A 26,457-nucleotide genomic window follows, 5' to 3' on the forward strand; every position below is an offset into this window, starting at 1 on the left:
GCAGAGGATGAGATGGCTGGATGGCATCACTGACTCGATGGACGTGAATCTCAGTGAACTCCAGGAGTTGGTGATGGACAGGGAGGCCTGGCGTGCTGTGATTCATGGGGTCGCAAAGAGTCGGACACGACTGAGCGACTGATCTAATCTGATCTAATGGGGGGTGGACGGGATTCCCTAGTGGCTTCGACGGTAAAAGCATCTGTTTGCAATGCAGAAGACCCAGGTTCGATCCCTGGGTCGGGAAGATCCCCTGGAGAAGGAAATGGCAACCCACTCCAGTATTCTTGCCTAGAAAATTCCATGGTTGGAGGAACCTCGTAGGCCACAGTCCATCGGGTAGCAAAGAGTCGGACACAACTGAGCGATTTCATTTCACTTCACTTCATGAGGTGGGCAGAATGACAGCTAGAGAAGTAAGGGTCAGGGAAGGCCATTCAGCAAAGTACAGAACCTTGAGCAAAGGCCATCAGATTTCTTAAAGGTGGAGATCTGTAGGTCAAAGGCTTTAGGAGGGAGCGGGTGAGCCCTAGAGGTACTGATCGCCCGGGGGTGAGTGGCGGACTGGGCGGAGCGGGGCAGGACAGGGGTAGTGCTAGAGGGAGGGAGCGGGTCGCTGAGCCCCGCCTCGCCCGCGGACTCTGCACTGCGGGCTAGAGGCCCCGCCCCCGTCCCGCCCCTACTTGCCACCGGAACCATCCCGCCAAGGGCCAACGCTGGCCCCGCCCCTTCCTTCCGGGTTCCATCCCTCACTTCCGGGCCGAGCCCAGGCCCGCCTCCGGTTTGGCTTGGTAAAATCCGAGGGAAGCCTGCCGTGTTGCATTTCTTGGGGTCCGCAAAGAGTCGGACACGACAGAGCGACTGAACTAACTGAACTGACGGAACCTGCGAGCCTTTGCCCCTCCCGATGCCAGGGCCCTTCTCCGCCTGGTGCCATCAGAATCCTCGTCCCACGTCAGCGCAGGCCCTGTGTCGGCCGCATCCGGGCCACGCCCCTTCACCGAGGCCACGCTCCGGCCACGCCCCTTCCCAGTTTGGCGCTCTGCGACCTGCCTGCTGGCCCCGCCCCTTAGGCCCCGCCCCGTCAGTCCTCTATCCCAAGCGGCTCCGGCGGCCCTAGCCATCGTCTCAGCTGGGCGCCGGGAGCTGCAACCATGGCCGTCACCGCTGAGGGCGCCCGCAGGAAGGAGCGCGTCCTCTGCCTGTTTGACGTGGACGGGACCCTCACGCCGGCTCGCCAGGTAGGACCCCGCTCGTTCAGAAGCTCCCGTTGGGGGTGTCACGCGAACACCCAGAAGCCTAATGAGTGACTTGCAGCTGCGTGATCCCAGATCCCCCGGGACCGTGCGTGGGCTGCCGCAATACCTGGCCCCTGACACCCCGGGGCCGCACGCTGGGAATCATACGTCCCGATTCCCCACGTCACAGCCCCCCCGAGCATCGGCGCCCACTTTCTGTGCCTGGGTGCGAGGGGAATGGGTCGGATTCTGGAGGGAAGAAGCTGCGAGCAGGGGCCTAATTCCCTCCCCCGCCAGGCCTGCCTCGGGTCGCCACCCACCCCACCCCCGCCCCCGTCTCCCCAGCCTTGGTTCCCACCCCCAGTTCAGCCCTAGGTGACACCAGTAGCCCGGAGCTGTCGTCTGAACCTTGCGTTTCCATACAGGGCAGCACACCCAAGCGTTGAGAGTCCCTATCGGTGGGGCGCGAGGGCCATCGGTGGGCGTCTCGGAGCCATCCCTTTGCAAAATCGGGCTGGCCTGCATTTAGTTTCTCAAGCCCCTTCCCTACTTCCTCTCCCACCTCCATTCTCTTCCAGGGAGGGAGGGCTTCTGTACCATTCAGGCTGAGTTTGGGGGCTTCTTCCTCCTGGAGGTGAGGGGTGGGAGGCTGGTCTGGTCTCCGTGGGGATGTTGTGGTACAGGGTGGGTGGGAGTGCGGTTTTCTTTCTAAAAGCATCTCAATGGGTTGATGCTCCAACCTCTGCTCCACACCTAGTTTTTCTCCCATTCGATCTAACTCAGGATGAACCCCCCCCTCCACCACCACTGCTCCCGGCAGCTGGGTGCGTGGATAAGCAGGCCTCTTTCTTGCTCTCTGGTCTGGGTCCCCCAGGACCTACTGAGGAATCTCCTAGAGCAGGAGCCACTAGGTCTGGGTGGCAAGGCAGGGATAGGAACCCTGGTCTTAGCATCCCAACCCCTGAATGAATGAGGGCCCTGGGGGCACAGGAAGCAATCTGGCCACCTTGCCTTCCCACTGCTCCCAGGGCCTAAACAAGACTAGAGTGTCAGTGCTGTCTGTCCATCCACCTAAGATCTGTGCATAGTACATTTTAAGTTAATTTTCAATTGTACGCATATTCACAAACACATTCTCTTGTAAAGAATGAAAGCGTAACAGAGAAGGGTAAAAGTCCCTTTTGACTAGTCAGGATTGCGGCCCAGCCCCATCCCAAAGTTGTGAGTTTGTGTGTGTGTGTTTTTAGCAACTGGTATCATACTGTGTGTGCCCTTCTGCAACTTGCTTTTAAAAAAAATAGTCGATATCATAATTTTTTGTTAATAATTAATTTGGCTGCACCGGGTCTTAGTTGCGGCACATGGAATCTTCGATCTTCACTGCAGCATACGGAATCTGGTTCCCTGAACCCAGGATCAAACCCGGGCCCCCTGTACTGGGAGCTCGGTGTCTAACCCCTGGACCACCAGGGAAGTTCCTGCAACTTGCTTTTAACCATTCACAGCGTGTTTTGGTGCTCTCTCATATTGGAAACACAGTCCTGCCTTACTCTGTGCAAGCACAGTATAGAATTTCAGAGCAGCTGTGTGCCATTCTCCAATGGATTAGCTTATTTGCAGTTTTTCACTGTTATAAACCATCCCGGTGAACATATACACCTGGGCGATTCTGGGTGACAAGTCCTGGCGTGTAAAGTTTTGCTAGATCTTGCCAGATTGCCCTCCAAGTGGCTATACCAATTTACGCTCTGACCAGCAACATCTGAGTGCGTTTCTCCTCTGTCCACCCTAGACGGTGTCAGCTTGGAGTAACAAGGACTGAAACCCATTAGTTTACGTTTCCTTGGGGGGACGTCTTTTCAAGTGATTAGTCACTGGTTGTTTTTGTTTTGTTTTGCTTGTTTATTTAGTGTCACTGTGCTGGGTCTTCGTTGCTGTGAGTGAGGGCTTTCTCTAGTTGCAGAGAGCAGGGGCCACTCTGCTTGCAGGTGCTTGGGCTTCTCATCGCGGGGCCTTCTCTTGCTGTGGAGCACAGGCTCCTGGGCTTCAGTAGTTGCACTGGCCCTAGAGCACAGGCTCAGTAGTTGAGGCTCACGGGCTTAGTTGCTCCATGGCATGTAGGATATTCCTGGATCAAGGGATGAACCTGTCTCCTGAATCGGCAGGCAGATCCTCTGGCACTGAGCCACCAGGGAAGCCAGTTGCTAGTTGTTTTTCCAAGCACTGTCTCATTTAATCCTTAACAGTGACCCTCTCCAGGTTCTACTGTGATCCCCATTTTATAGATGGGACAACTGAGGCAAAGGCAAAGCCATTTGCTGAGGTCATCCTGCTGTTGAGGAATTTGAGCCAGAGTTTGAACCCAAGCGCTTCTAATTTGGAGATCTGGGTTCTGAACCCTGACTGGCCCCAGATCTGGGTGGAACATGGGTTCCCAGGACTCTGAGCCCTGAGTGAGGGCTGGGTGGAGGGCCCAGACATGCCAATGGAGCCTGTGCTTCCCTGCCCCCTGCAGAAAATCGACCCAGAGGTGGCTGCCTTCCTGCAGAAGTTGCGAAGTAGGGTGCAGATTGGTGTGGTGGGCGGCTCTGACTACTCGAAAATTGCCGAGCAGCTGGGAGAGGGGGATGAAGGTAAGAAGAGAGGCCAGAACCAATTCCACAGTTGGGTGGTGGGAGTGGAGGGTGTGGGGAGTTTGGGAGACGCCTGGAGCGATGTGCCTTCAAAGACCCAGTCCTGTTTCTGTGGGGCAGAGCAAGCAGAGTGAATAGGCGGGTGTTTGCTCCGGGGTTTAACAAACATTTGGTCAACACCTACCATGTGCCAGGCCTCCCTGGTGGCTCAGACGATAAAGAATGTGCCCGCAATGTGAGAGACCTGGGTTCAATCCCTGGGTCAGGAAGATTCCCTGGGGAAGGGAATGGTATTCTTGCCTGGAGAATTCCATGGACAGAGGAACCTGGCAGGCTACAGTCCATGGGGGTCACAAAAAGTCAGACACAACTGAGTGACTAACACCTCAACCCTTAGTATACGCCAGGCGCCGTGCTGACTTTGGAGAAACAGCAGGGAACCAAGCAGACAGAATCCAGCCCTTACATAGTCTCCTTTCTCAGTTCTCCCTGCTGAGTCTTGATTTCCTCATCTTTAAAATGGACCTAATCAATAACAGCTACCACAGGTTGAAAATGACCTTGTATTAACTTCCTTTCATTTAATCCTCACAACTGTCATGCTTTAGGTTGTGAATGATTATCTCTTTTAACAGAGGAGGGTTCTAAAGTCATCCTGGCAGTTCTGTGGATCTAGAGGCTTCCTTGACTTTTCCCCAGGGGTGAAAGTGTTAGTTGTTCAGTCGTGTCCGACTCTTTATGACCCCATGGATTGTAGCCCGCCTGACTCCTCTGTCCATGGAGTTCTTTAGGCGAACATACTGGAGTAGGTTGCCATTTCCTTCTTCAGGTCGTCTTCCTGAGCCAGGCATCGAACCTGGGTCTGCTGCATTACAGGTGAATTCTTTACCATCTGAGCCATCAGGAAAGCCCCCTTTCCCAACCCCTTGTCTATTTTATCTGCAAGTCCAAAAATGTCTCCGCGCGTCCAGGTCTCCTGTATCCATGTCTCCATCACCCCACCATCGTCCGGGTGCTCTCCCCCTACCTGACCCCGCAGCAGCCTCCTGGCTGTGCTCCAGCCGCTTCTTGGTGGCAGTGAGAGTCAAAAACTGTCCCTGTGCGGCCAGCCTCGGTGGCACAGTGATGGAAGTTGTAAAACAGAAAAGAAGTTCCTGTGCCGAGGGCCTGTGGGAGTGCAGGGCAGAAATGATGCCCTCTGCTGGGAAGCCCTGGGGGACTTCCAGAGGAGGGAACTGGAGCTTGGAGGAGAACCGAAGGGGGAGGGCATCCCAGGCAGAAGGAGCTGCAGGAGGGAAGGCCTAAGGCTGTGACGGGCTTGTGTGCATGTTTGGAAGAAAACCAAGTTGCGAAGGCGAGGAGGCTGGAAAAGCAGGTTGGGGATGGAACAAGGGTGCTTTGAATGCCAGACCAAGGAGTGTGGGTTTCACTTCTCTCCTTGGCTCTGGGTATCTCGTCTCACACTCTGTCTTTCCCTCTGGCCTCCACGTGGACCTGAAGTTATCGAGAAGTTTGATTATGTGTTTGCTGAGAACGGGACGGTGCAGTATAAGCATGGACGGCTGCTCTCCAAGCAGGTCAGTGCCCTGCCTCTCCCCCGGGTCTTGGGACACTTTTCCACAGTGGAACAGTCTCTGGGTGCCTTCTGTCCTGGGCGGGAGGGACGCTGTGCCCACCAGCCTCAGAGCCCTGTGTCCTTTGCCCAGACCATCCAGAACCACTTGGGGGAAGAGCTCCTGCAGGACTTGATCAACTTCTGCCTCCGCTACATGGCCCTGCTCAGGCTGCCCAAGAAGCGGTGAGATCCCGCCCCTCCTGGGCACCCTCCCCGGCGTGGGGGTGGTGGGCATGGAGTCTCACAGATGGGTTCTGACTTGTCCAGGGGTGGATGCGTGTCCCCCGTGAAGTCCCGGTGGGACTGGATTTGAATTCAGGGTCCCTCTTCTCTCTGGCCCCGCCTCCCTGCCCCTCCGCCCGTCCCCTCGCCCCCAGTGGGACCTTCATCGAGTTCCGGAACGGCATGCTGAACATCTCGCCCATCGGCCGGAGCTGCACCCTCGAGGAGCGAATCGAGTTCTCCGAGCTGGACAAGGTGCCGCCCACTGTCAGCCTTAGTCTCAGGGACCTCGGTCACTCGACCTCTCTGAGCCTTTATTTTCTCATCCGTGAAAGGGATCCGTGGTGGCAGGCTGTTCTGATTCAACCAGTACCCTTTCGGACACCTGCTCTGTGCCACGGTTGTCGGCACTTCTGTGTCTTCCCAGCACTGCTGGCTCGGTGACTGCCCTTGACGACCAGGACCACCAGCCGCCTGCTCACCTGAGCCAACACCTAGGGCATCTCTTCTACCTTCCCACCCCTATAGAGTCCAGCAGTAATTCCTGGGGTTTCAGCCCCCCCAGTTGGTCTCAAAAAAATTCCTTCACCCCTGTGTGTGCCTCTGCCCCCTGCCCACCTGTTCTCCAGCAGTGCCACTGAGAACCTTCTGAAGCACATCTGGCTGCCCTGCCTAACAGTCCTTCCATGGGCCCCCTGGCCAACCTCCCGTGGTCTCTGGGGGTCTGCCTGGCTCAGACACCTTCTCCCTGTGCGTCTGTCTTTGGAACACACCAAGATCCCTGTCACCTTTGGGTGTGCTGCCCCCGCTGACCTTGACTTGGATTTTGCTCATCACTCCCTGCCCTCAGCGCTCAGGGATGGAGGCCGTCCCCCAGGCCTTTTCATATCAGCCCATCTCTGACCTTCCCACTGGCTGCCCTTTTTAAACTCTATTTATTGGCTGCCTCGGGTCTTCCTTGCAACATGTGGGATCTAGTGCCCTGACCAGGGTGGCGCCCACGTCCCCTGCATTGCAAGGTGCATTCTCAGCCACTGGCCTGCCTGGGAGGTGCCCTGGCCTGCCCTTCTGCTCTCCCCTTTGCTGTTTCTGCCGCAGCCATGCCCTCCCTGCCAGTTCTAGAGACAGCAGACTATCTCCTGCTTCAGGGCTGTGTCTTCTCACTTCCATCACATCTGCTCAAGTGTCGCCTCTGTGTCACCTTCCAGTGTCACCTTCCCTAAGCATGACACTTAACCCAGCACCCTCTTGTACTTCCTCATCTTCAAAGTTTTCTTTCTTCCCAAGCAGCCTTCACCACCCACTAATCCAGTGCATCACCTATTTTTAAATCTTGATTATCTGTCTCATTCACTAAAGCTGTAAGCTCCTTAAGGGCTGGGATTTCTGTGGCTCTTGGCTGCTAGATCCATGGGCCCAGCATATGCCTGACAAAAGTGCTCGAGACATACTTTTTGAATGAAATAGATGATGTTATCCCCATTTTATGAATGAGAAAATTGAGGCTCAGAGAAAAGTGACTTGCCCAAGGTTATGTAGGGAATGAGTTGCAGCCCAAAGATTTGAACTTGGGCTTCTGCTTGCTTCCTTCTGATGTTTCCCAGAGGCTGTGTGGGACTTGGTGACAACTCCCAGCTTATCCAGCTCATCCCCATTCCCGCCCTGGGCCCTAAGGCCCACAGGCAATGCCTGCGAGCATGGAGACTTCCTTGTTAGAGTGTGTTATTGACCACTGGCCAAGAACCTCCTCCCACACACATATGGAGAGGTGGGCCTTTCTCAGGCCACCCAGGTTTCCCATCCCAGCTCCACCTCCCACTTGCCCAGCAACCTGGAAAAGGGGCTTCTCTGCTGTGTGCCTCGTTTTCTCACCTGTAAAGTGGTAATGATCACAGTTCCCATCTCATGAGGTGGAACACGCTGACTCTTCCCACAGCCCTCAGGGTCTTCTCTTATATTTTGGGTCTAGTTCTGCCCTATTCTGATACTGGAGAGGGACATGAACCTTCTGATCTGTGTGCACTTCACCAGCACAGATCTAATACTAATGTTTTACCTTCCTTCAGCCCCCTCAGACCCTGAGGACAGGGTCTAAGGACATTGAGGCCAGAAAGCATGTGAACCAGCCTGAGGACACCGTGCTGGTCTCTGCTCAGGCTGGACTTGGCATGTGGGGCTGTCTGGTGACCAGCCTGGTTCCCTGGAGATAGACAGTGCAGCTGCCCTGGACCGTTTATTCTGAGCCTGGGGCACCCTTAGCTCTAACACTGGACCCACAGAGTGGCCTCTGATAGAGGCTGGCCTCCCTGGGAAGCCAGGGCTTTCTGGGAAGGTTATATGCCTCATCTCTGTTCCCATGAGAGTATGTCAATGTTCATTCAATACACCTCTTATCTTTAAGCCCAGGAAATCGACTCAGAGTCATAGCCAGGAGGCACAGCGGCTGGGCCTGGGACCTAGGCAGCCTGCCTTTATCTCTCATGTGCTCCCTGGACCACATTTCCAGGCTCCAGACTGCTGGCCGCCACCTGCCTCTCTTCCATTTCTAGTCCTACCCATCACTGACTACAGTGGAGAACTGGGCGCCTTAACCCCCATGCTCTGAAATCCTCAGCGGCTCTTGGTCCCCTGGGATGTGTCCAAGCTCCCCAGCCTGGCTTCCAGGCCCTCTGTGTGCTGATCATCCTGCTGGTCTTTCAAGGTGGCCAGATGGGGGCTGCCACCTTGGTGCCTCGGCCACAGCGAGCCTGCCGTCCGCTCCCACAGCCGTGGCCCCCATCAGCTCAGCAGCTAAGATGCTCCCCTCCAGGCCCAGCATGGCTGTTCCCCTCTGTGGCTCCAGCAAGGCCAGGCTGGGGAATCCCTGGGCTGGTGAGTGAGTGTCCCCTTCTTGGTGTCTGTAGATACGCTGAGACTTCCAAGGTCCCGCCCAGAGGGGTAGGAGCCGGGAACATGTGGGAGGTGCTCAGTGAAGGCACGTTGCTGCGTGGTGGGTGCTGTGATTGTCCCCGCCTCCTGCTGACTTCTTTGCCCGCTGCCACTTCCCACATAGCCAAGTTGGTAGATTCTGCCTGCAGTGCGGGAGACCTAGGTTCGATTCATGGGTCAGGAAGATCCCCTGGAGAAGGGAATGGCAACCCACTCCAGTATTCTTGCCTGGAGGATCCCATGGACAGAGGAGCCTGGCAGGCTACAGCCCATGGGGTCGCAAAGAGTCGGACACGACTCAGCATCTAGACCACCAGTGCCACTTACTCACAGGTCTCTGCGTGCTCTTGGCTCTTCACACTCTGAGCCGTGGCTGGGCTGGGCAGAGCTGACAGGGCTGAGCCCCGCCCTGAGGTGGACACTGTGACTCAGGACTCAGACCGTCCCATCCCTTCAGCCTTCCTCCTCGAGTCTCTGCTCCAAGGCCTCCTTCAGGATACCTTGCCCGAATTCCGCTAGCACAGCTGGCACTGAATTTACTTTCAGGACTTCTGGCCCTGCCTCTGAGGCTGGGTGACCCTGAACAAGGCATCGGCCCTTTCTGAGCCTCAGCTTCCACATCTGTAAAGGGGGGGTCATGACCTCCACCTGGCAGGCTCAGTGAGCTCACAGGCACTGTCTGCCCAGCCCAGGGCCCGGCACACATGGCCCCCTAAACCTCAGTCTGCTCCCTCCCCTTCTGCAGAAGGAGAAGATCCGGGAGAAGTTCGTGGAAGCCCTGAAAACCGAGTTTGCCGGCAAAGGACTGCGATTCTCCCGTGGTACGTGCATCCCACGGAGGGCCTCACTGCCAAGGCCAGGCTGCACCCGAGCATCTTCAGAAACCCTTCCCAGTCCCCCAGGTGCATCAAGGGCAGGCTGAGCCAACACAGTCAGGGACCCCAGCCCCCAAAGCTTCCCCTAAACCCAGGCAACCCTCACCGCCACTTCCCCCTACAGTGGCCAGAGGGAGCCTTGTGGACAAACAGCCCCTGTCACACCCCTGCTTAGAGCCCTTCCGAGGCTCCCTCTGACTTTAATGAAACCCAGGCCCTGCACTCCCCTTCTCTGCCCTGAGGATCTTATGGCTCCCGGGCAGCTGCCACTCTGGCTGAGGTCTCAGCTCAGTGTCACCTTCTTGGAGAGCTGTCCCCAGACCACACCAGCTGGGGAGCTTCCCTACCCTTCCACCCCTGACCCCTGCCATTGACTTACATGAGCTGAGAGGTGGTCTGGTCGCTTCCCGGCCCTCCTCCCACCTGGATCGTAACCCCGTGAGGATCCTGAGCCTGTCGGTGCCCTGCGCCTGGTGTTCGGTAGGCACTTAGGCGTTGTTGAAATGAATGAACAAATGAAGGGCCTTGCCCAAGGCCCTGTGAGCCGCCCCTCTGCTCACCTCATCTGCCCGCCCCCCCAACACCCTGCAGGAGGCATGATCAGCTTTGACGTCTTCCCTGAGGGCTGGGACAAGCGCTACTGCCTGGACAGCCTGGACCAGGACTGCTTCGACACCATCCATTTCTTTGGGAATGAGACCAGCCCTGTAAGTGTGCCTCAGGCTCAGCCCAGGTCCCCCTAGCCCCCCAGATTAGGGCCAGGACACGGGATGATGGGACACACCTCCTGGGAAACTCCCAGAAAGCAGTCAGTGTTCAACAGCCCCATTATACAAATTGGAAGGCTGGGACCCAGAGCTGGGTGGACACTTGGCCCGTGTCACAGAGCAAGTCAGGGCCGATGTGGTGAAGGTGGGCCTCCTGGCGGTTCTGAGGGGGGCCAGAGGAGCAGCTGTATAGGATCCAGTGTGGGGAGGGGACCCCCAGGCCAGGGTGGGTTTTGGGCCCCAAACCTGGGAGCCTCCTCGAGGCACCACACGTGTACACATGCCTTCACTGCCCTTCCTCCATGTGTAGGGTGGGAACGACTTTGAGATCTACACCGACCCACGGACGGTCGGCCACAGCGTGGTGTCGCCGCAGGACACGGTGCAGCGATGCCGAGAGCTCTTCTTCCCAGAGACAGCCCACAAGGCGTGACCAGGGCCCACACCTGCCCCTCAGGACTTCCAGGGAGCTCTGCCCACGCCTGAGAGAGCCCCTGGCCCTGGCGCTGGGGGGTGCTGAGGCCCCTCCTCTGGCCCAGGACCCCTGCCTCATGTTACCTACTGAAGGCCCAGCTCTACGGGCCCAGGATCTGTGTGGACGGCCACCCACAGCCAGTCAGCTCCTGGTGGGCCTCGCGTCCGTCCTCCAGCCCAATCCGATGGCCCTGGCTGCAGCTGCTGCCCAGACTCTTGGCAGAACAGGTTTCTGTCTACTCGGGAAGCTTGTACGAATGTTGGTACGAGATAGAGCCCGCCCTGCCTGCCTGCCTGCCCTCCATGGGGTGCAGAGCAGTGGGGACCATGCACTTTCGTGAGAACTTTATCTCATGGATATTAAACCCTGTGGAGCGTGATATGGAGCCTGAGTGGCTGATTGGCCCCCGTCATAGACACTGTTCCGGCCCCCACTTTGTAGATGAGACTGACGCATGTGGCAGGGACTTGGCCCAGGTCACATAGCAGATGTGATACAGTCCAGGAGGGTGGGCCACTGAACCCCAAATGAGCTGTTTGGGGTGTCGTCCCCCAGCCCCCTCCCCCAGGACCCAGATAGACAGGCAGCTCTGGGCCAGGCTGAGTCACAGTTAAGGGTTTATTGCCAGTGTCAGGAAGGATGGGGGATCCAGGAGTCTGGTGGGGGTCTCAGGAGGTCTGACTGGATACTGTGGGGCCATGAGTGGGGCGGCCCAGGGTTGCTGTTAACACAGTCTGCCTCCTGGTTGGTGCCTAAAAGGGGGGAGCCTACTCCTGGTGGGGGTGCGGGTGTCTTGGGGGTTCCCAGGAGTTAACCTGCACCAGTAAACCTTCCTCCGAGGAAGCCAGGGAGCCTGTTCCTCAGGTGAAAGGCTTCAGGCCTTGCTTGAGTAGGCCCAGCTCAAACTGGGGCCATTCTGAGTTTTAGGGGGCTGGCCAGTGCATCCTAACAGCTCTGGTCTTCCAGCCTCCGGACAGGGGTGGGGTACACATAGCTACAGGGCCGGGATCCTCCTAGACAGTCACTGACCGCATATCGTGGGCATTTGGGCCCCTCTTTTACTCAGACTGGGTCTCCTGAGGGTGACCCCCTGGCAAGACCTCCTTTGAACCCCGTTTTTTCCCCCACCAGGTGATGTGTTCTCTGGAAGGGAGTGTCGGGGGTGGGGGGCCACTACCCAAGAGTGCACACAAACCCGTCCTGGTCAAAGGGGAGAGGGCTGCCACGCATTTAAGGGATGGACAAGATGGGGACCACACCTCGGCCACTGGCCTGTGGGGGGCCAGCGGGAGCCTCTACCGCATGGCTTTGGGAACAGGGTCCAGCAAGGGGCCTGCAGGGCTGGTGGTCTCCCAGGCTAAGGGCTTATTCTGGTGGGTGCCCCTGCCCGGCCCTGCCTGAGGGGTGTGTGTGTGTCCACTGCTGGGTCCTCGCAGCTGTGATGGGTGGGCACGGGCTGAGCATCAGTGGGGTTTGTGAGTCAGGGCAAAGGGGGTGGCTCCGTCCAGGCTTGGGGCGCTATGCCCCCACCCCACTGAAGACCCTTAGCTCCAAGGAGGGCGGAGGCGGAGAGGCTCAGCGCGGCCCAGGGTGGTGGACGTGGCCTCAGTTTGGGGTTCACAGCCATTGCCAGGCTGCGGAGGAAGGGCTGGCCTTGAGCTCCCCAAACTGCCTCCTGCCTCTCCAGTGTGCTGGGGGGAAAGGAGGAAGGAGCCGGGGCTGGGCCTTGGCAGTGGGGAAGAGGGGCTGTCTGCCTCCTGGTTTCACCCTCTTCCCCTGCAAGAGGCCAGGGGGTTCTCCCAAAGCACTCACTGGCCTGGCTTCTGGGGGAGAGAGATCCAGGTCCCAGGGGGAGACCCCAGCCCAGAGGGGAAGATGTGAGTGGCACAGGTAGAGTCGCCCCCAACAACCCCGCCGGCCAGGCCTGAGGCAGAGGCGAGGGGAGCAAGCTGGTAGGGCAGGGCCCACCAATGCCCTGACTCCCAGCCCCAGGCCTGACACGGGCCCGCAGAGGCTCAGTGGACCCTGGGACGGGTATTAGGAGGGCAAGGGGGTCCTGTGCATATGTGGCGGGGAGGGGCAGGAGGAGAACGCAGATAAGCAGAGAAGGCAGGTCTGGTGGCTTCCGCCTCGGTCCAGCTCACACGAGGGTCACGGGGTGGATGGAGGCCCACACTCATGTCCACAAGCACAGACACACATGTTCACACCGAGGCCGCCCGGGGGACTGGCGCAGCCGGCACGGTGGGGCGCAGGGCTGGCTGCGGCCCGTCTACCCTGTGTGGCTCCCTCCCTCCCTCGGCGGCTGGCACAGGGGCCCCCAGCCTAGGAGCCCACAACCTGGCCGGACCACGTCTCGTGGGGAGTGTGTGGGGCCAGCTGGGTGAGCACCACCTCCACGGCTTGGAACTTCTGGTTCTTGGGCGGGATCGGGCACACCTTGTAGGTCACCTCGTCGCCTTCCACGGGCACGTACTCCCCCTCGATGCTGGTGCGGGGAGAGGGGTGTCAGCCCGGGAGAGGCCTCGTCCCTGGACAGCCCCTGTGGTCTGGCCTGAGGGCAGCCTCACCCTGGGCCTCCCGAGGCTGCGGAGCCAGAGCCAGACTCGTAAAAGAGAAATCAAAACCTCCCCTCGCGATGCTATAAAGCAGGGGTCCCCAACCTCTGGGATCTGATGCCGGATGATCTGAGGCGAAGCTGATAATAATAGAAGCAAAGCCCACGGTAAACGCAGTGTGCTGGAATCATCCTGACATCATCCCTCTCCGGTCCATGGAAAAATTGTCTTCCACGAAACCGGTCCCTGGTGCCAGAAAGGTTGGGGACCACTGCTATAATGTTCAGAGTGTGAGAGGACTCGGGGAGGTCCCCAAGGCTCAGGGCTCAGGGACTCCACAGGCCACACCTGGCATGAGGGCTGGGGTCCAGACCAAGACCACCCCGCCTCTCCTAGCCCCCCTCTGGGCTGAAAGGCCCAGAGGCTGGCCCAGCCCTCTAAACTCCCATGGTGTGGGAATAGGATCCAGGACTCAGGTGGTGGCTCCCAGGGCTTCTGGGGTTCCCCCTTCTCCACCTGGCCCCAGCCCTCCTCCACCCCTGCCCCTGAAGGCCCTAGGAGCAAAAAAAGCTGCCAGGACCACAGACTTCAGCCAGTGAGGGCAGAGGCCTAGGGAGGCATTTTGGAGGCACTGCTGGGACCCTGTAGCAGGGCCCAGCCGAGAATGGGGAGCTGGGAGGGACTCACTCAGACACGTGCACGAAGATGTCTTCCGACCCGTTCTCAGGGGTGATGAAGCCGTGGCCCTGTGAGCGTGAGAACTGCTTACAGATGCCCTTGAACACCGGGCCAGCTGAGGCACGGGCTGTCCTAAAGATAGGGTAGGAGGCTTGGACATGTGACCTGAGCATGCCACCCCCTGCTTCCCTGGACCACCCCCTACCCCAGCCCTCCTGCGCCCTGCCTGCAGAGCCTGCCTAGAAAACCCTCCCTGGAGCAGAAACCACCTATCGTGCGACTAGTTCAGTCCTCTCATCACCCCACTGGACAATAAGGAGACAGGCCCAGAGAGGGAAAACTGACCCCTAGACTGTAGCCCACCGAGCTCCTCTGTCCCTGGAATTCTCCAAGCAAGAATACTGAGTGGGTAGCCATTCCCTTCTCCAGGGATCTTCCCGATCCAGGTCTCCCACACTGCAGGCAGATTCTTTACTGTTCAAGTCGCCAGGGAAGCCCAGGTGGCTGGCACAAATCTCCTCTTCAATTTGACTCCCCCCAGTGACCTAATTCTGAAGGCCCAGGGCTGGTCTCTATCCAGCCTGCCCACCTCTCTCCAGAGGTCAGCCACGTGCCACGGCTCTTGGCCAGGCAGTTTCATCCAGCAGGAGTACCCAGCTTCCCTCCTCTCCTGATACATCTTCCAAGGCCAGCTAGGACATCTTCCCTGAAGCCCGATGCTGGGTCCTCACCCCCAACCCTGCCAACTGTCGTGAACTGTGGACAAACTCCCCCTGAATTATAAGCAGTTTGTGGACTGAGGTGTTGCCTTTTTTATCACTGGATCCCCTGGGGAAGGAGCTCCATACAGCTTGGTAGACTGAATGAATGAATGCTCGTGGTTACTAGAAGGTCCTTACACAGCTCCCCTGCCCTCGGGTGAGGACAAAAGGGGATGGTGGAGGAAGAGGCCGGACAGCCCCACCTGGAGCCCTGTCTTGGGAAAGATCAGTGGAGCCTGGGCGAGGGGCAGGTACTCACGCTGAATACGTCCTGGTCCGTTTGGTGGGCAGGGGACTGGGCAGGTCCCGAGATGAGACACTGCCTCGCTCCCAGACCCTGCTGCCCTCCCGGTGGAAGGGGAAGGTGGGCCAGACAGGGGACTTGGGGGAGTGCAGCGGGGGCACGACCGCGGGCGGCGTAGGCTCCGAAGTCATGGCGGGGCCAGCGGGAGAGCCGGGCGGGCTCCCAGGCGCAGGGGCCGGAGAAGGGCTTGGGCGTCCTGACGGGCAGGGCCCGGCCTGGCCCTGCTCGGCGGCCTCACCAGCCACAGGCTCCGTCTGGAAGGGGGGAGAGAGAGGTACAGGTGAGTGTGGTCCAGGGTGGGCAGCTTCCGGACACCCGTCTGGAGGGCTGGGCCTGCCTGCTGCTCCCAACCGTGAGTTCAGGCCACTCACAGCCCCTCCCTGACACAGGGTCCTCACCAGAAAGACAAAAGGGTCTTAGAACCTTGCTGCAGCCTGAACTGTGTTCTCCTAAAATTCACCTATTGAAATCTGAAGCCCTCAATGTGATGGTATTTGGAGATGGGGGCGTTTGGGAGGTAACTGGGTTTAGATGAGGTAAGGAAAGGGACTTTCCTGGTGGTCTACTGGCTAAGACTCTTCGCTCCCAATGCAGGGGGCCCAAGTTTGATCCTCGGTCAGGGAAGTAGATCCCACGTGCAGCAATTAAGAGTTCGCATGCCACAACTAAAGATTCCCAAGTGCTGCAACTAAGACCCGGAGCAGCCAAATAAATAAAAAAGTATTTACATGAGGTCAGGAGGGTGGGGCCCTCGTTATGGGATTGGTGTCCTTAGAAGGAGATACCCTTCCCTCCTCATGCCTGCCCAAGAGCTTGCCTCCCCTCCTCTTGCCTTGTGAGGACACAGCCAGCAGGGGGCGTGCGTGCGTGCTAAGTCGCTTTATTACTTTTCCACTCTTGCGACCCCCCTGGACTGTAGCCCGCCAGGCTCCTCTGTCCATGGGATTCTCCAAGCAAGAATATTGAAGTGGGTTGTCAGTCATTTCCTTCTCCAGGGGATCTTCCTGACCCAGGGATCGAACCTGCATCTCTTGCATCTCCCGTGTTGGCAGGTGGGTTCTTTACTGCTGAGCCACCTGGGAAGCCCTAGCACAGGGTGGTCTACAAGTTAGGAAGAGAACATTCCCCGGAACCAGACCATGCTGCCACACGGAACTTGGACCGCTAGTCTCTAGAACCGGAATATCTCCATGGAGATATTCACTAAATATCTCCGTGGAGCCCCCCGTCTGTGGTGTTTTGTTAATGGTGGACCGAGCTGACTGAGACTAACCACAAAGTCCTTCTAGCTTGTAGTTCAATTCTTCAACTTGGAGGCCTAGGAGGCGGGATGCACAAAGTGGCCGATGACCTGGAACAGTTTGGCACAATTACCAGCAGTTTCCAATCTATAGACCTGGGTCTGAATCTCAGCTTTGTCACCTGTAACCTGGTGACCTCAAGCAAGCCACTCAACAGTTTCAACATAGTGGGTGGGAGTGTGGGCTCCAGACCCCAATGACCTGGGTTTGAATCCTTCTCTAACTATTGGCTGTGCAGCCTTGGTCAACACTCATAGCCTTTGACTTGGTTTCCTGTTCTGTAAAATGGGAAAAGCATTGGTTCTTATTTCATAGAGAGATCACTGAGAGGATTAGATGACATTCTACATACTTAGAAGTAGGACTGGGGTATGGTGAGCTCTTTGTAATGTTGGAGATTTTTCCTTAGCCCCAGTTTCTTCCTCTCTAAAAGGAAGTTGAGAATGCTTACCGTGCAAAGGGACTATGGCTTCAATGATTTAGTGTGTGTGTGAGTGATAGCATTTGACATCTTGTAGATACCCGATAAATTGCTATTATCAATGCTAATCCATAGAAGTTCCCCTGACAGCAGCTCAGTGCCTGGATAAACTTAAAAAAAAAATCATTCTTTTTATTTTGGGGGGGCTGCATCGGGTCTTAGTTGGGCACGCAGGATCTTTCGTTGAGCGGTCAGGGTTAGTTGCCCTGAGTGTGTGGGATTTTAGTTGCCAAATCAGGAATCAAACCTGCATCTCTTGCATTGGAAGGCTGATTCTTAACCACTCTACCACCAGGGAAGTCCTTCGTCCTGTATTTTTCTCTGCGAAGGAAGAGAATGTAGTTACCCCATCCATGCACCCATTCACCCTCTGGGTCCCCTGGGATGGAAAACTCTTGGCTCCAAGAGACGCTAGACTATTTGTTGAGCCTGGAGCGGGTGGCCTGCCACAGCGGGGCCAGCAGGACGCCTGGACCAGGAGAGCTCCAGTTTCGCTGCATGTTAGCTGTTGGCTTGGGTAGCACTTCTACCAGCCTCAGCTTCCTCTTGAGAGTCCCCTGGACTGCAAGATCAAACCAGCTAATCCTAAAGGAAATCAACCCTGAGTACTCTTGGGTAGGACTGATGCTGAAGCTGAAGCTCCAATACTTTGGCCACGTGATGCAAAGAGCCAACTCATTGGAAAAGATCCTGATGCTGGGAAAGATTGAGAGCAGGAGAAGGGGGCAGCAGAGGATGAGATGGTTGGGTGGCATCACCAACTCAATGGACATGAGTTTGAGCAAACTCTGGGAGATGGTGAAGGACTGGGAAGTCTGGTGTGCTGCAGTCCATGGGGTCGAAAAGAGCAGGACACGACTGAGTGACTGAACAACAGCTTCCTCACCTGTACAACGGAGCTGAGAAACCCTGCCTCACTCCCTCATGGGCTATGGTGAGGCTTGACTAAGCAGGGATATAAAGACTTGCCCACGGCCCATGACATACAGGAGTGAGGGTGACAGGCTCTCCACCTCCTCGCCCCCATTCCTTCACTCCCCCACCACCCTGGGGCCAGAGGTGAATCTCTGAGCTAAGTCTATTTCTGACCTCCATCTCTTCTCTGCCCCCTGCAAACCCATAGTTTCCAGGGAAGAGTTTAAGATGCCTTCGGACTCTAGAGCCCTGCATGGACTGGAATAGCTGAGGAGTCACCCCCACTCAACTCCCTGGCAGGTCTCCTGGCCACTGTTCAATGTCCTACAGCAGGTGGGACTTTTCTGGGTCAAGGTGATGAGCTGGCTCTGCCGTCCCTGGGGGTGGAGATTCAGTGTCCTTCCCCCTCAGCAGGCCCCCAACACATCCCATCCAGCCCGCAGAGATGCTGTGGGGGCATGGGGAGGCAGACAGAGGGTCAGAATTGCCCCTCAGGGTCCTTCATGCTGAGGTGCGGTTTTTCTCTCTGAGCCCACCTGAGGAGGCAGGCAGGGGCCAGGTTTAGCATTTTTATCCCCATTTAGTTAACTAATTGAATTAATTAAATCAACCCTGAATATTCATTGAAAGGACTGATGCTGAAGCGAAAGCTCCAATACTTTGGCCACCTGATGCAAAGAGCCATCTCATTGGAAAAGACCCTGATGCTGGAAAAGATTGAAGGCAGGAGAAGTAGGGGACGACAGAGGATGAGATGGTTGGATGGCATCACCAACTCGATGGACATGAGTTTGAGCAAGCTCCGGGAGAGGGTGACAGACAGGGGAGCCTGGCATCCTGTAGTCCGTGGGGTCGCAAAGAGTCTGACACGATTGAGCGACTGAACAACAACAAGCTAATCAATTAACTTTTAAAAGCCAAGTATTGAACCTGCCCCCTTGGCAGTGAAAGAGCAGAGTCCTAACCACAGGACCTCCAGGGAATTCCCTTGTCCCCATTTTAGCGTGAAGAAAACGGAGGCTTCAAGAAGAAAAGCGATCACACAAAACTTGCACATGAATGTCCACAGCAGCATTATTCATAAAAGCCCCAAAGTGGAAAGAACCCAAAGGCCCATCCCCAGATAAAGAGATGAACATGTGGTTTATGTCTTTATGTGGTTCACCACGAAACAGAACATGATTCAGCCATAAAAAGAAATGAAGTTTTGATAGAGCTATACGACAGCTGGACTTGAAACCTTGAACCTTGAAGTCATGCTGCTAGGTGGAAGAAGCCAGTCATAAAAGATGACATATTACCTGATTCCACGTATGTGAAATGTTCAGAAGTGGCAAACCCATGGAGATGGGAAGATTAGTGGTTCTAGGGGTTGGGAAGGGCGAAGGAAAATGAGGAATGACATCTAATGGGTACAGAGTTTCTTTTTGGGGGTGATGGAAATGTCCTCAAGTTGACTATCGTGATGTTGCACAGCTCTGTAAATACACTAAAAGCCACTGACTTGTCCATCATAAACAGATAAATTATATAGTGTGGGAACGATACCTCAATAACACCGTTAGGGAAAAGGAAGACAGGCAGCAAAGCTACCCAGGATGACAGCAGAAAAGCAGGAGATGCCCTGGGGTGCACTCCTGGGTGCCCCCTACCCTACCTGGGTGAGGGTGGCAGGTGGCAGGGAGAGAAACTCGGCCTCCCTTTCTCCAGGAAGCAAGGCAGTCCTGGGCGGCCCACTGCACAGTTTTCCCAGGCCTGGTACTGTGCTTGGCAGTGACAGCCTGTGCTGGGAGGTCGCCGGGGGTGGAGGGGAGGGAAGGAGGTAGGGGAGGGGCTGAGGCGGTCCACAGCTGTTGCCAGGGAGATGCAGCTGAGCTGGGCCCTGCTCCGGCCAGCCAGGCCTCCGGACCCAAGACTGAATGAGCCTGGCTCTCAGGTTCCATGCGACGTGGGCAGTGGGGAGGGGTAAGGGGCACTATCCAAGGTAGGGGTGGAGGGCAGCCTCCTCCTTCCCCTACCGCAGTGGGCCAGGCAGCAGAGGGGAAGGGGAAGGAGATGGAATAACAGCAGCGATAGACATGTATGCCTTCCCACTCCCCATCCATCACCCCACCCACCCTGGGAGAAGGTGGGGAGTTGGCCTTCGGGAAGGATTTGGGGCTGGCATCTCCCCTCTCTCCTTCCTCTGCTAGAAAATGAGGATTACGAGAGCACCTCCTCCAAGGGCATCAGTGAGGACGACACGGGATGGAGTGTGGGAGCACTGAGTAGGTGCTAGATGAGAGGGTGCTCCTCCCAGGCAGGGTGGCTAAGGTGGGCACGGGCTGCAGGGGGAGAGGGAGTGGGTGAAAGGAGAGACCCTGGAGCCAAACCCACTCTTTATTCTCACCTCTCCTGTTTCCCCAAGGACTCGCCCACCCACTAGGTCCCTGCCCTGCCCCTCATAGTTTCTCCTTTCATTTAGTCCCTGTGTCAGTACTGTAAGGCTCTTGCTATTATGACCCCATTTTGTAGACGAGAAAACTGAGGCTCAGGGAGGCTGTCACTCACTCGGGGCCACACAGCAATTAATGTCTGAACCAGAGCTTGAACCAGGGCAGTCTGACTCGAGCCCTGGAGTGGGGAGTCAGGAGTCCTGGGTTCAGTCCTTGTATTGCTACTGACTTGCTGTGTGACCTTGGACAGAGTCTTTGCCTCTCTGATCCATGCCAGAGCCCTGGACTTGAAGAAGCTGCACAGTGCAGGGTAGCCTGGGAAACTAGAGAGAGCCAAACAAGGGGATGCAGAGCAAGCCTCCAGCTCAGATTCTTTCTCCAGAATGTTGCTGCAGAAGGGGCGAGGGAAGACAGGGCTTTGATCGTCTGAATGCTATATACAGTCTTTACAAAAAAGTCCTTTTTAAGTCTTTATTGAACTTGTTACAATACTGCTTCTGTTTTATGTTTTGATTTTGTGGCCACCATTCATATGGGATTTTAGCTCACTGACCAGGAATAGAGCAGCACTCCCTGCAGTGAAAGGTGAAGTCGTAACCACTGGACTGCCAGGGAGTCTACAGAAATTATTTTCCATTTTTAAATCTCCCAGTTGCCGCAAAACGTTGAAATTACAATTGTGTCCATTTTACAAATGAGGAAGCTGAAGCTCAGAGAAGTGAAGTGACTTGCCCAAGGTCACACAGCAGGTAAGCAACAGAGGCCAGATTTGTCTGAAAGCAAATGGTGTCTTCCTCTGAGGATAAGTTCCCAGAAGAATTTTCCCTGAGAAAGCAAAGGGGAAATAACCGAGAGCAGAGAACTAGATGTGTTTGTAGAACATTTGGTTCAACTCAAACAGAGCTAGAGCCTGACCCCCAAGGGATTTGGTGTGCCTGCCTGGGGCCATCTCTGGCCTGGAATGATGCCCTTCAGAACTAGCAGCTGGAGGGCAAGAGGACAGCCTGAGTCCCAGATGACCCAGGATTGACTCCTGGCTCTAGAGTGTCCTAGCGGGGTGACCCTCCCTCAAAACAATATATTTATTTATTTAGATATTTGGCTGTACCAGATCTTAGTTGTGGTCTGTGGGATCTTTAATTGCAACATGTGGGATCCAGTTCCCTGATCAGGGGTCGAAGCCTTAGCACCCTGCATTGGGAGCTTGGTGTTTTAGCCACTGGACTATCAGGGAAGTCTCAACACTTCCTCTTTGAGACTCACTCTGGTGGTGGTTTACTAAGTCGTGTCCAACAGTCCATGGACTCTTGTGACTCCGTGGACTGTAACTTGCCAAGCTCCTCTGTCCATGGAATTCTCCAGGCAAGAATACTGGAGTGGGTTGCCATTTCCTTCTCCAGAGACTCAGTCTACCCATCTGTCAAATAGCGTGAATCATAGTCCCTGTCCAGGTTCCAAGAGGAGCCAAGGAGCTGTGTCAGTGGTGCCCCTGAGAGTATTTTGGTTCTGACCCTGCCAGCCAAGCTCCTCTTCATTTCCCTGCATGAAGATCAAGCCCCAGAAGTTCCGCAGACAAAAGGCCAGGGGAGGTAAAAATAAAACATCAGAGCTGTTCAGAGATAACCCTAGGCAAGGTCCTGATATAGCCTCATGGTGCTGTGAATGGTGATTCAGCCACATCAGCAGGTGACCATCAGCCTGGTGCTGGGGCTCCTCCAATTATCCACTCCCCCAAAAGAACTGGGCAGGAGATGGCTGTCAGAGTCTTCTGCTGACCCTGTGAATCCCTTTCCTTTTGGGCAGGTCAGGGAAATGAAGCTGGCTCAACCACCCGGTGCTGTGTGACCTAGGGCAAGCACCTGCCCTTCTCTGGGCCTCAATTTTCTCCTCGGCTACATGAATCATCATTGATCCAGATGACGCATGAGGGTCACTCCACCTCTCCTCTGAGGTTGTCAAAAACACATGCTTAACTGAGTGTGATTGCCAGGCACTGGGACAACAAACAGGAGAAGAGACAACCCTGCCTTGAGAGAGCCTGGGTCCGGTGGGGAACAGACAGACAAGCAGAACACAGGGTGGTTGGTCACGGCAAGATCATGGCCACCATCGATGGATTAGTAACCACGTGCCAAGAGGCGTGCAAGCGCTTTGCCCCCTTTCCTCATTTATTCCTCACAACAGCCCTACAAGGTAATTATCATTATAACCCCATTCTTCAGAGGAGTAAACTGAGGCCCAGAGAGGTGAAGAGTCTTGCTGGGGTCACACAGCCAGTTGGCGCACGCACTTTAGCACCCTAGGTGGGGGCAGGACAGAGGCCTCAGGCAGGAGGGAGGGAGGGAGGACCTGCCGGTCCCTGCAAACTCCCGCCGCCCCTGCAGAAGGAAGAACGGGGCTTGGGGTTCTATTCCTGGCTTTGTGCTGACTCAGACCGTGACCTTGGGTGAGTCACTTGCCAACTACGGCAAGCTTAAAAACAACTCCCTCCATAAAAGCATCCCAGCCCAAGCCCCCACTGAAAAGGAGCAGACAGTGGGAGGCGTGGGTCCGATGACTTAGGGGGAAAGACAGGGAACACAGGGTGATGGGGGAAGGGCTTTCTGGACTTTGAAGTCTTACCCAGGATGGGCCTGAGGAGGGCGAGGAGACAGCCTCAGGACCACCAGGCAGACGCCAACTCTTCCCCAGTGCCCCTGCCCTCTCCCAGCCTCTCAGACACTCCTTAAAATACATCAGTGCCAAAGCTGCTGGAGCAGCTGGAGGTGACCTAATTAAACCTGGTTCTTTCCCTCTCCCACAGCGTGTGTGTGTGTGTGTGTGTGTGTGCGTGTGCATATGTGTGTGTGCGTGTGTATGGGGTGGGGGGGCACTGCCCCAGCCAATACTCGAGCTTAATTGAGACCCTTTAACTCTCCTCCTTGTCATGTCCCCAGGTTGCCCTGGAGGGCTCCTATGATTAAGGCCTTTGGGCTTCGTGGGCATTAGTGAGGGTATGGATGCCAGGATGGGCACCACGAGACAGCCCTGCTCACATCCCAGCCCCGCCGGGCTGTATGACCCTGGGCAAGTTGCTTTCCCACTCTGAGCCCTCCTTGGAAAGAGGAATGGACTGGTCAAAGTCATACTTAAGAGTGGCTGAGCTTGAACTCAAATCAACGGGACCCATGGGATTTCCAGCATGCCAGGCCACTTATCCTGGTGCCCATCATTTCGCTGGCTTGGGGCAGGGGGAAGAGCCGCCCCATTGCTTCTTGCCTCCCATTGTAATGGTCTGCGTGGACAAAGGTCCGAATTGCCCCGAGCCCTCCTCTTCCCCCGAGTCTTCGGGTCCTGGCCGTGTTAGTTGTGACCAGTGTGATGAGCTCAGCCAGGCCCTGAGCGCCCTCTGCTGGTGCCACTCCGGGGGACTTGCCTCCAGGCCAGCCTGCGGGTTTCCTTCCCTCAACAGCCAGCAAAGTGGGACCCCCAAGTTCCTCCTAGGGCGGCTCCCTTCACGGCCAGCGGACTTCCGTGACCACTGCCCATCCCCTCTCGCCAGGCCTGGGAGAAAGCTCTGTGACCAAGATTGTCCTCTGGCCTCTCCCAGGCCCTTGTGAGCTGGTTCCTACTTACACCTGTCTTTTCTTTTTGGTTTTTTTTTGGAGGAGGGTCAGACAGACCCAGAGGGGTGGGGCAAATATGGGAAATAGATGTTTTTTGAAAAGACTTCAAGGAAATGCTGGGGGGAGGAGAGATCCAGAATTTGGAGGACTCAGAGGCTTCTGAGATAGTCATGTTTGCAGGACAGGCTCCCCATCCCCCAGGGGGCTGCAGACAGCCCCCTTCCCAGGGAGAGGCCTCCCCTGGAGCCCATCCAGGCAGGCATGCTGCCAGGCTCTCAGAAAGGTGGCCCACCCTCCACCCGGGTGCACTTCCTCCTCCCCTCCCCCAGCCCCAGCGGATGCAGCAGTTCACAGTCTGTATTTATTATTGTTCTCGCTCCCCGCGGCCCCCTCCCCTCTCCCTGAGAAGAGTCTGCAGGCTGGCAGATTGGCAGGAACCTGCTGTCTCCCTTGTGGGTGCCAGCATCACCCCTTATCTCCGCCTGGACTCCTTGTGCCAGGGTCAGGCCACTTGGGGACTTGGCACTACTACCCAAGGCTGCCTGAGTCCCTGAATGCCATGGCAGGGGACCCAGTGGACCCTGGCTGATCACCCCTGCCCTCCAGGGACTGCGCCTGGCAAGGGTGGAGGTCAGCGCGAGACCAGCCTGCCTGGGAGAGGAGTGGCCTTGGGAGAAGCGAAAGCTCCTGGTGGGGATGGCTCCCAGGCCACGGGGAAATAATAGCGTGGAGCCGCCTCTCCAAGCCAATTAGCCCAATTATCCCCAACACCTCACGGAAGAAACAGAGTCAGGATGAGACAGCTGCTCCAGGTCCAGCTGTCTGCCTGCCACCCCACCCCCGCCCCCGAAGGTCCCTCCCTGGCCCCAGCCCCAAATTCCAGGGGGAACGATCCATGTCGCTCCCTGCTGCACTCCGCTTTCAGTGTCTGGTAGGAACCCAATTATTTTCCAGTCATTCTCTCCCCCCTGGTTCCCAGACAGGAGGCTGCGGCTACGGCTTGGCAGGTGTCTGCTGTTCTCTGCCTCTTGAGCCAGACACAAGTCCCAGACACACACACACACAGACGCCCTTTCACAGGGAACCACGCAGCCTCAGCTTCCCTTGGGGGCCAGGCAGAGCGAGGGAGGGGGGCAGGATGGCCGGGTGGGCTCTTCCACACTCACACATGCCTGCCTCTCCTCTGTAAACTGGACTGGGCTGGGCCAGCCCAAGGGGAGGGGGCCCACCTTCCCAGAGCCTCCCCCTCTCACCATTGCACCTCCCTCTGCCCCCCATCGTTAAAGCCAGTTTCCAGGGCTGGAGCGCCCGACGTCCCAGGGTCCTAGCCCCTTACCTCTCCCTGGCGGCCGAGGTCCCACACAGCCTCCTGCAGCCGTTCAGACTCCGTCTCTCTCTGGCGTGCTTGGAGCTGATGAGCAGGGATGGGTCTGAGAGATGTGCTGTGTGTCTGACTCTGTGTGTGTGTGTGTGTGTGTGTGTGTGTGTGAGCATGCGGCACCTCAGGCCCCTCACTCACTCACACACGCCTTCCTCCTGACGTCAGGAAGAGCAGGAGGGAGGGACCGGGGTGGGAATTTGTACTCCCTGCTTAAAGGGACACCGGGCCCCTGAGTCAGACACGGGCAGTGTGAGAGAGTGAGCTGCGTCTCTCGGGGCCTCCGAAGCTTCTTTTTCTGGAAAGTGGCTTTTATTGCCAGGCCAGGGTATAATTTGCCCTGCCAGGTGGGAGTAGCTGCTGAGGAATGCAAGGGGGAAGAGCTTGGGGACAGCCTGCATTCCTGGCAGTTAGAGAGCAAGGAGGGTGGTGAGTGTGTGTGTGTGTGTGTGTGTGTGTGTCTGCCAGGAGGCCGTGGGGTGGAGGGTGAGTCTGGAAGAGTGGAGGCCGCATCAGGGCCCCAGGGACTTGCCATCCGCCCTCTCCCTTCTGTCCCCTCAGCAGAGTGGCCCCTGCCCTCCACTGCTGTCTCCCTCCCTTGGCTCTGGGCTCCTCCTCAGTGAACCCATGTGGGCAAGTCTAGTCGCAAGAACTCATGTCTTCCTCTGTCTAGCCCGTGGCAGACCCTGAGCTGTTTCTGCTGGGTTGAACTGAATTGAAGAGGCCCCTAAGGGAGTGAAAGGTGGCTACACACACAGACTCCACAGCCTGGGAAGCCCTGGGTGTGTCTCAGCCCTGGCGCTTCCAAGTTGGGTGACCTGGGCAAGCCTCTCACGACTCTGGAAAGCAGAGAAGGAGGCCCTTGCTGAGGGGGCTGTCGGAGGCTCCAGGGCAGCCAGTGTACAAGCCTGGCTGGAGACCCCCCCCAAAGACTGGCTCCTCGTCCCCCTACCCATCCCTTCTTCTCAGGAAAGAAGAAAGTCTGTCCTTCGTATATCTTTAGTATAGCTGACGCAGCCTGGCATTTTCAGAAGAAGTCTTATTAAAATAAAAAGGAGCAGAGAGTTTTAAGGGAGGCCAGAAAGATACAAATACCTAATAAAAATGGCTAGTAAGAGGCACTGAGGGCAACCCAATGAGTTGGGTGAGTGCACGAGTCAATGAACAAATGATGTGGTCAGAAGTGCAGGAAGAGATCTTCTCTGGCACAAGGGCAGTGAGTTTTTAAAAAATATTTTTTAAATATCTATTTATTTATTTAGTCGTGCTGGGTCTTAGTTTTGGCACG

At 56.5% G+C, this 26,457-nt stretch overlaps 2 protein-coding genes across 4 annotated transcripts; one reads left to right on the forward strand and one right to left on the reverse strand.

The window, feature by feature from the left end:
- The first annotated feature begins 739 nt into the window (after positions 1-739).
- On the forward strand, positions 740-11,132 carry PMM1 (phosphomannomutase 1). 2 transcript variants are annotated; one of them, XR_003510980.1, is made up of 8 exons: positions 740-1,241; positions 3,754-3,871; positions 5,372-5,448; positions 5,578-5,669; positions 5,864-5,963; positions 9,382-9,991; positions 10,103-10,218; positions 10,589-11,132. XR_003510980.1 is itself a non-coding variant. In XM_027540663.1 (8 exons), the coding sequence occupies exons 1-8, from the start codon at positions 1,155-1,157 to the stop codon at positions 10,709-10,711; spliced, it is 789 nt and encodes a 262-aa protein (XP_027396464.1). In that variant the 5' UTR covers positions 745-1,154; the 3' UTR covers positions 10,712-11,132. The 2 variants fall into 2 exon arrangements, 1 of the variants encoding a protein (XP_027396464.1); XM_027540663.1 differs by having other exon boundaries at positions 745-1,241; positions 9,382-9,457.
- Positions 11,133-11,353: 221 nt separating this feature from the next.
- On the reverse strand, positions 11,354-25,442 carry CSDC2 (cold shock domain containing C2). 2 transcript variants are annotated; one of them, XM_027540664.1, is made up of 4 exons: positions 25,128-25,442; positions 15,010-15,308; positions 13,999-14,121; positions 11,354-13,241 (listed from the first exon to the last, which is right to left on the reverse strand). In XM_027540664.1, the coding sequence occupies exons 2-4, from the start codon at positions 15,183-15,185 to the stop codon at positions 13,079-13,081; spliced, it is 462 nt and encodes a 153-aa protein (XP_027396465.1). In that variant the 5' UTR covers positions 15,186-15,308; positions 25,128-25,442; the 3' UTR covers positions 11,354-13,078. The 2 variants fall into 2 exon arrangements, with proteins under 2 accessions (XP_027396465.1, XP_027396466.1); XM_027540665.1 differs by lacking the exon at positions 25,128-25,442 and adding an exon at positions 19,409-19,495.
- Positions 25,443-26,457: the final 1,015 nt, after the last annotated feature.

The sequence above is a fragment of the Bos indicus x Bos taurus genome, chromosome 5 (genome assembly GCF_003369695.1).
Source record: "Bos indicus x Bos taurus breed Angus x Brahman F1 hybrid chromosome 5, Bos_hybrid_MaternalHap_v2.0, whole genome shotgun sequence".
Taxonomy (NCBI): domain Eukaryota; kingdom Metazoa; phylum Chordata; class Mammalia; order Artiodactyla; family Bovidae; genus Bos; species Bos indicus x Bos taurus.

Excerpts from the sequence above, each read along its gene's own strand:
- PMM1 (XM_027540663.1), top strand. The coding sequence starts at position 1,155 with ATGGCCGTCACCGCTGAGGGCGCCCGCAGGAAGGAGCGCGTCCTCTGC. Across the intron at positions 1,242-3,753 it reads CCCTCACGCCGGCTCGCCAG|AAAATCGACCCAGAGGTGGC; the intron begins GTAGGACCCCGC and ends TGCCCCCTGCAG. Across the intron at positions 3,872-5,371 it reads GCTGGGAGAGGGGGATGAAG|TTATCGAGAAGTTTGATTAT; the intron begins GTAAGAAGAGAG and ends GTGGACCTGAAG.
- CSDC2 (XM_027540664.1), bottom strand. The coding sequence starts at position 15,185 with ATGACTTCGGAGCCTACGCCGCCCGCGGTCGTGCCCCCGCTGCACTCC. Across the intron at positions 14,122-15,009 it reads CGGACCAGGACGTATTCAGC|GACAGCCCGTGCCTCAGCTG; the intron begins GTGAGTACCTGC and ends CCCTATCTTTAG. Across the intron at positions 13,242-13,998 it reads ATCTTCGTGCACGTGTCTGA|CATCGAGGGGGAGTACGTGC; the intron begins GTGAGTCCCTCC and ends TCCCCGCACCAG.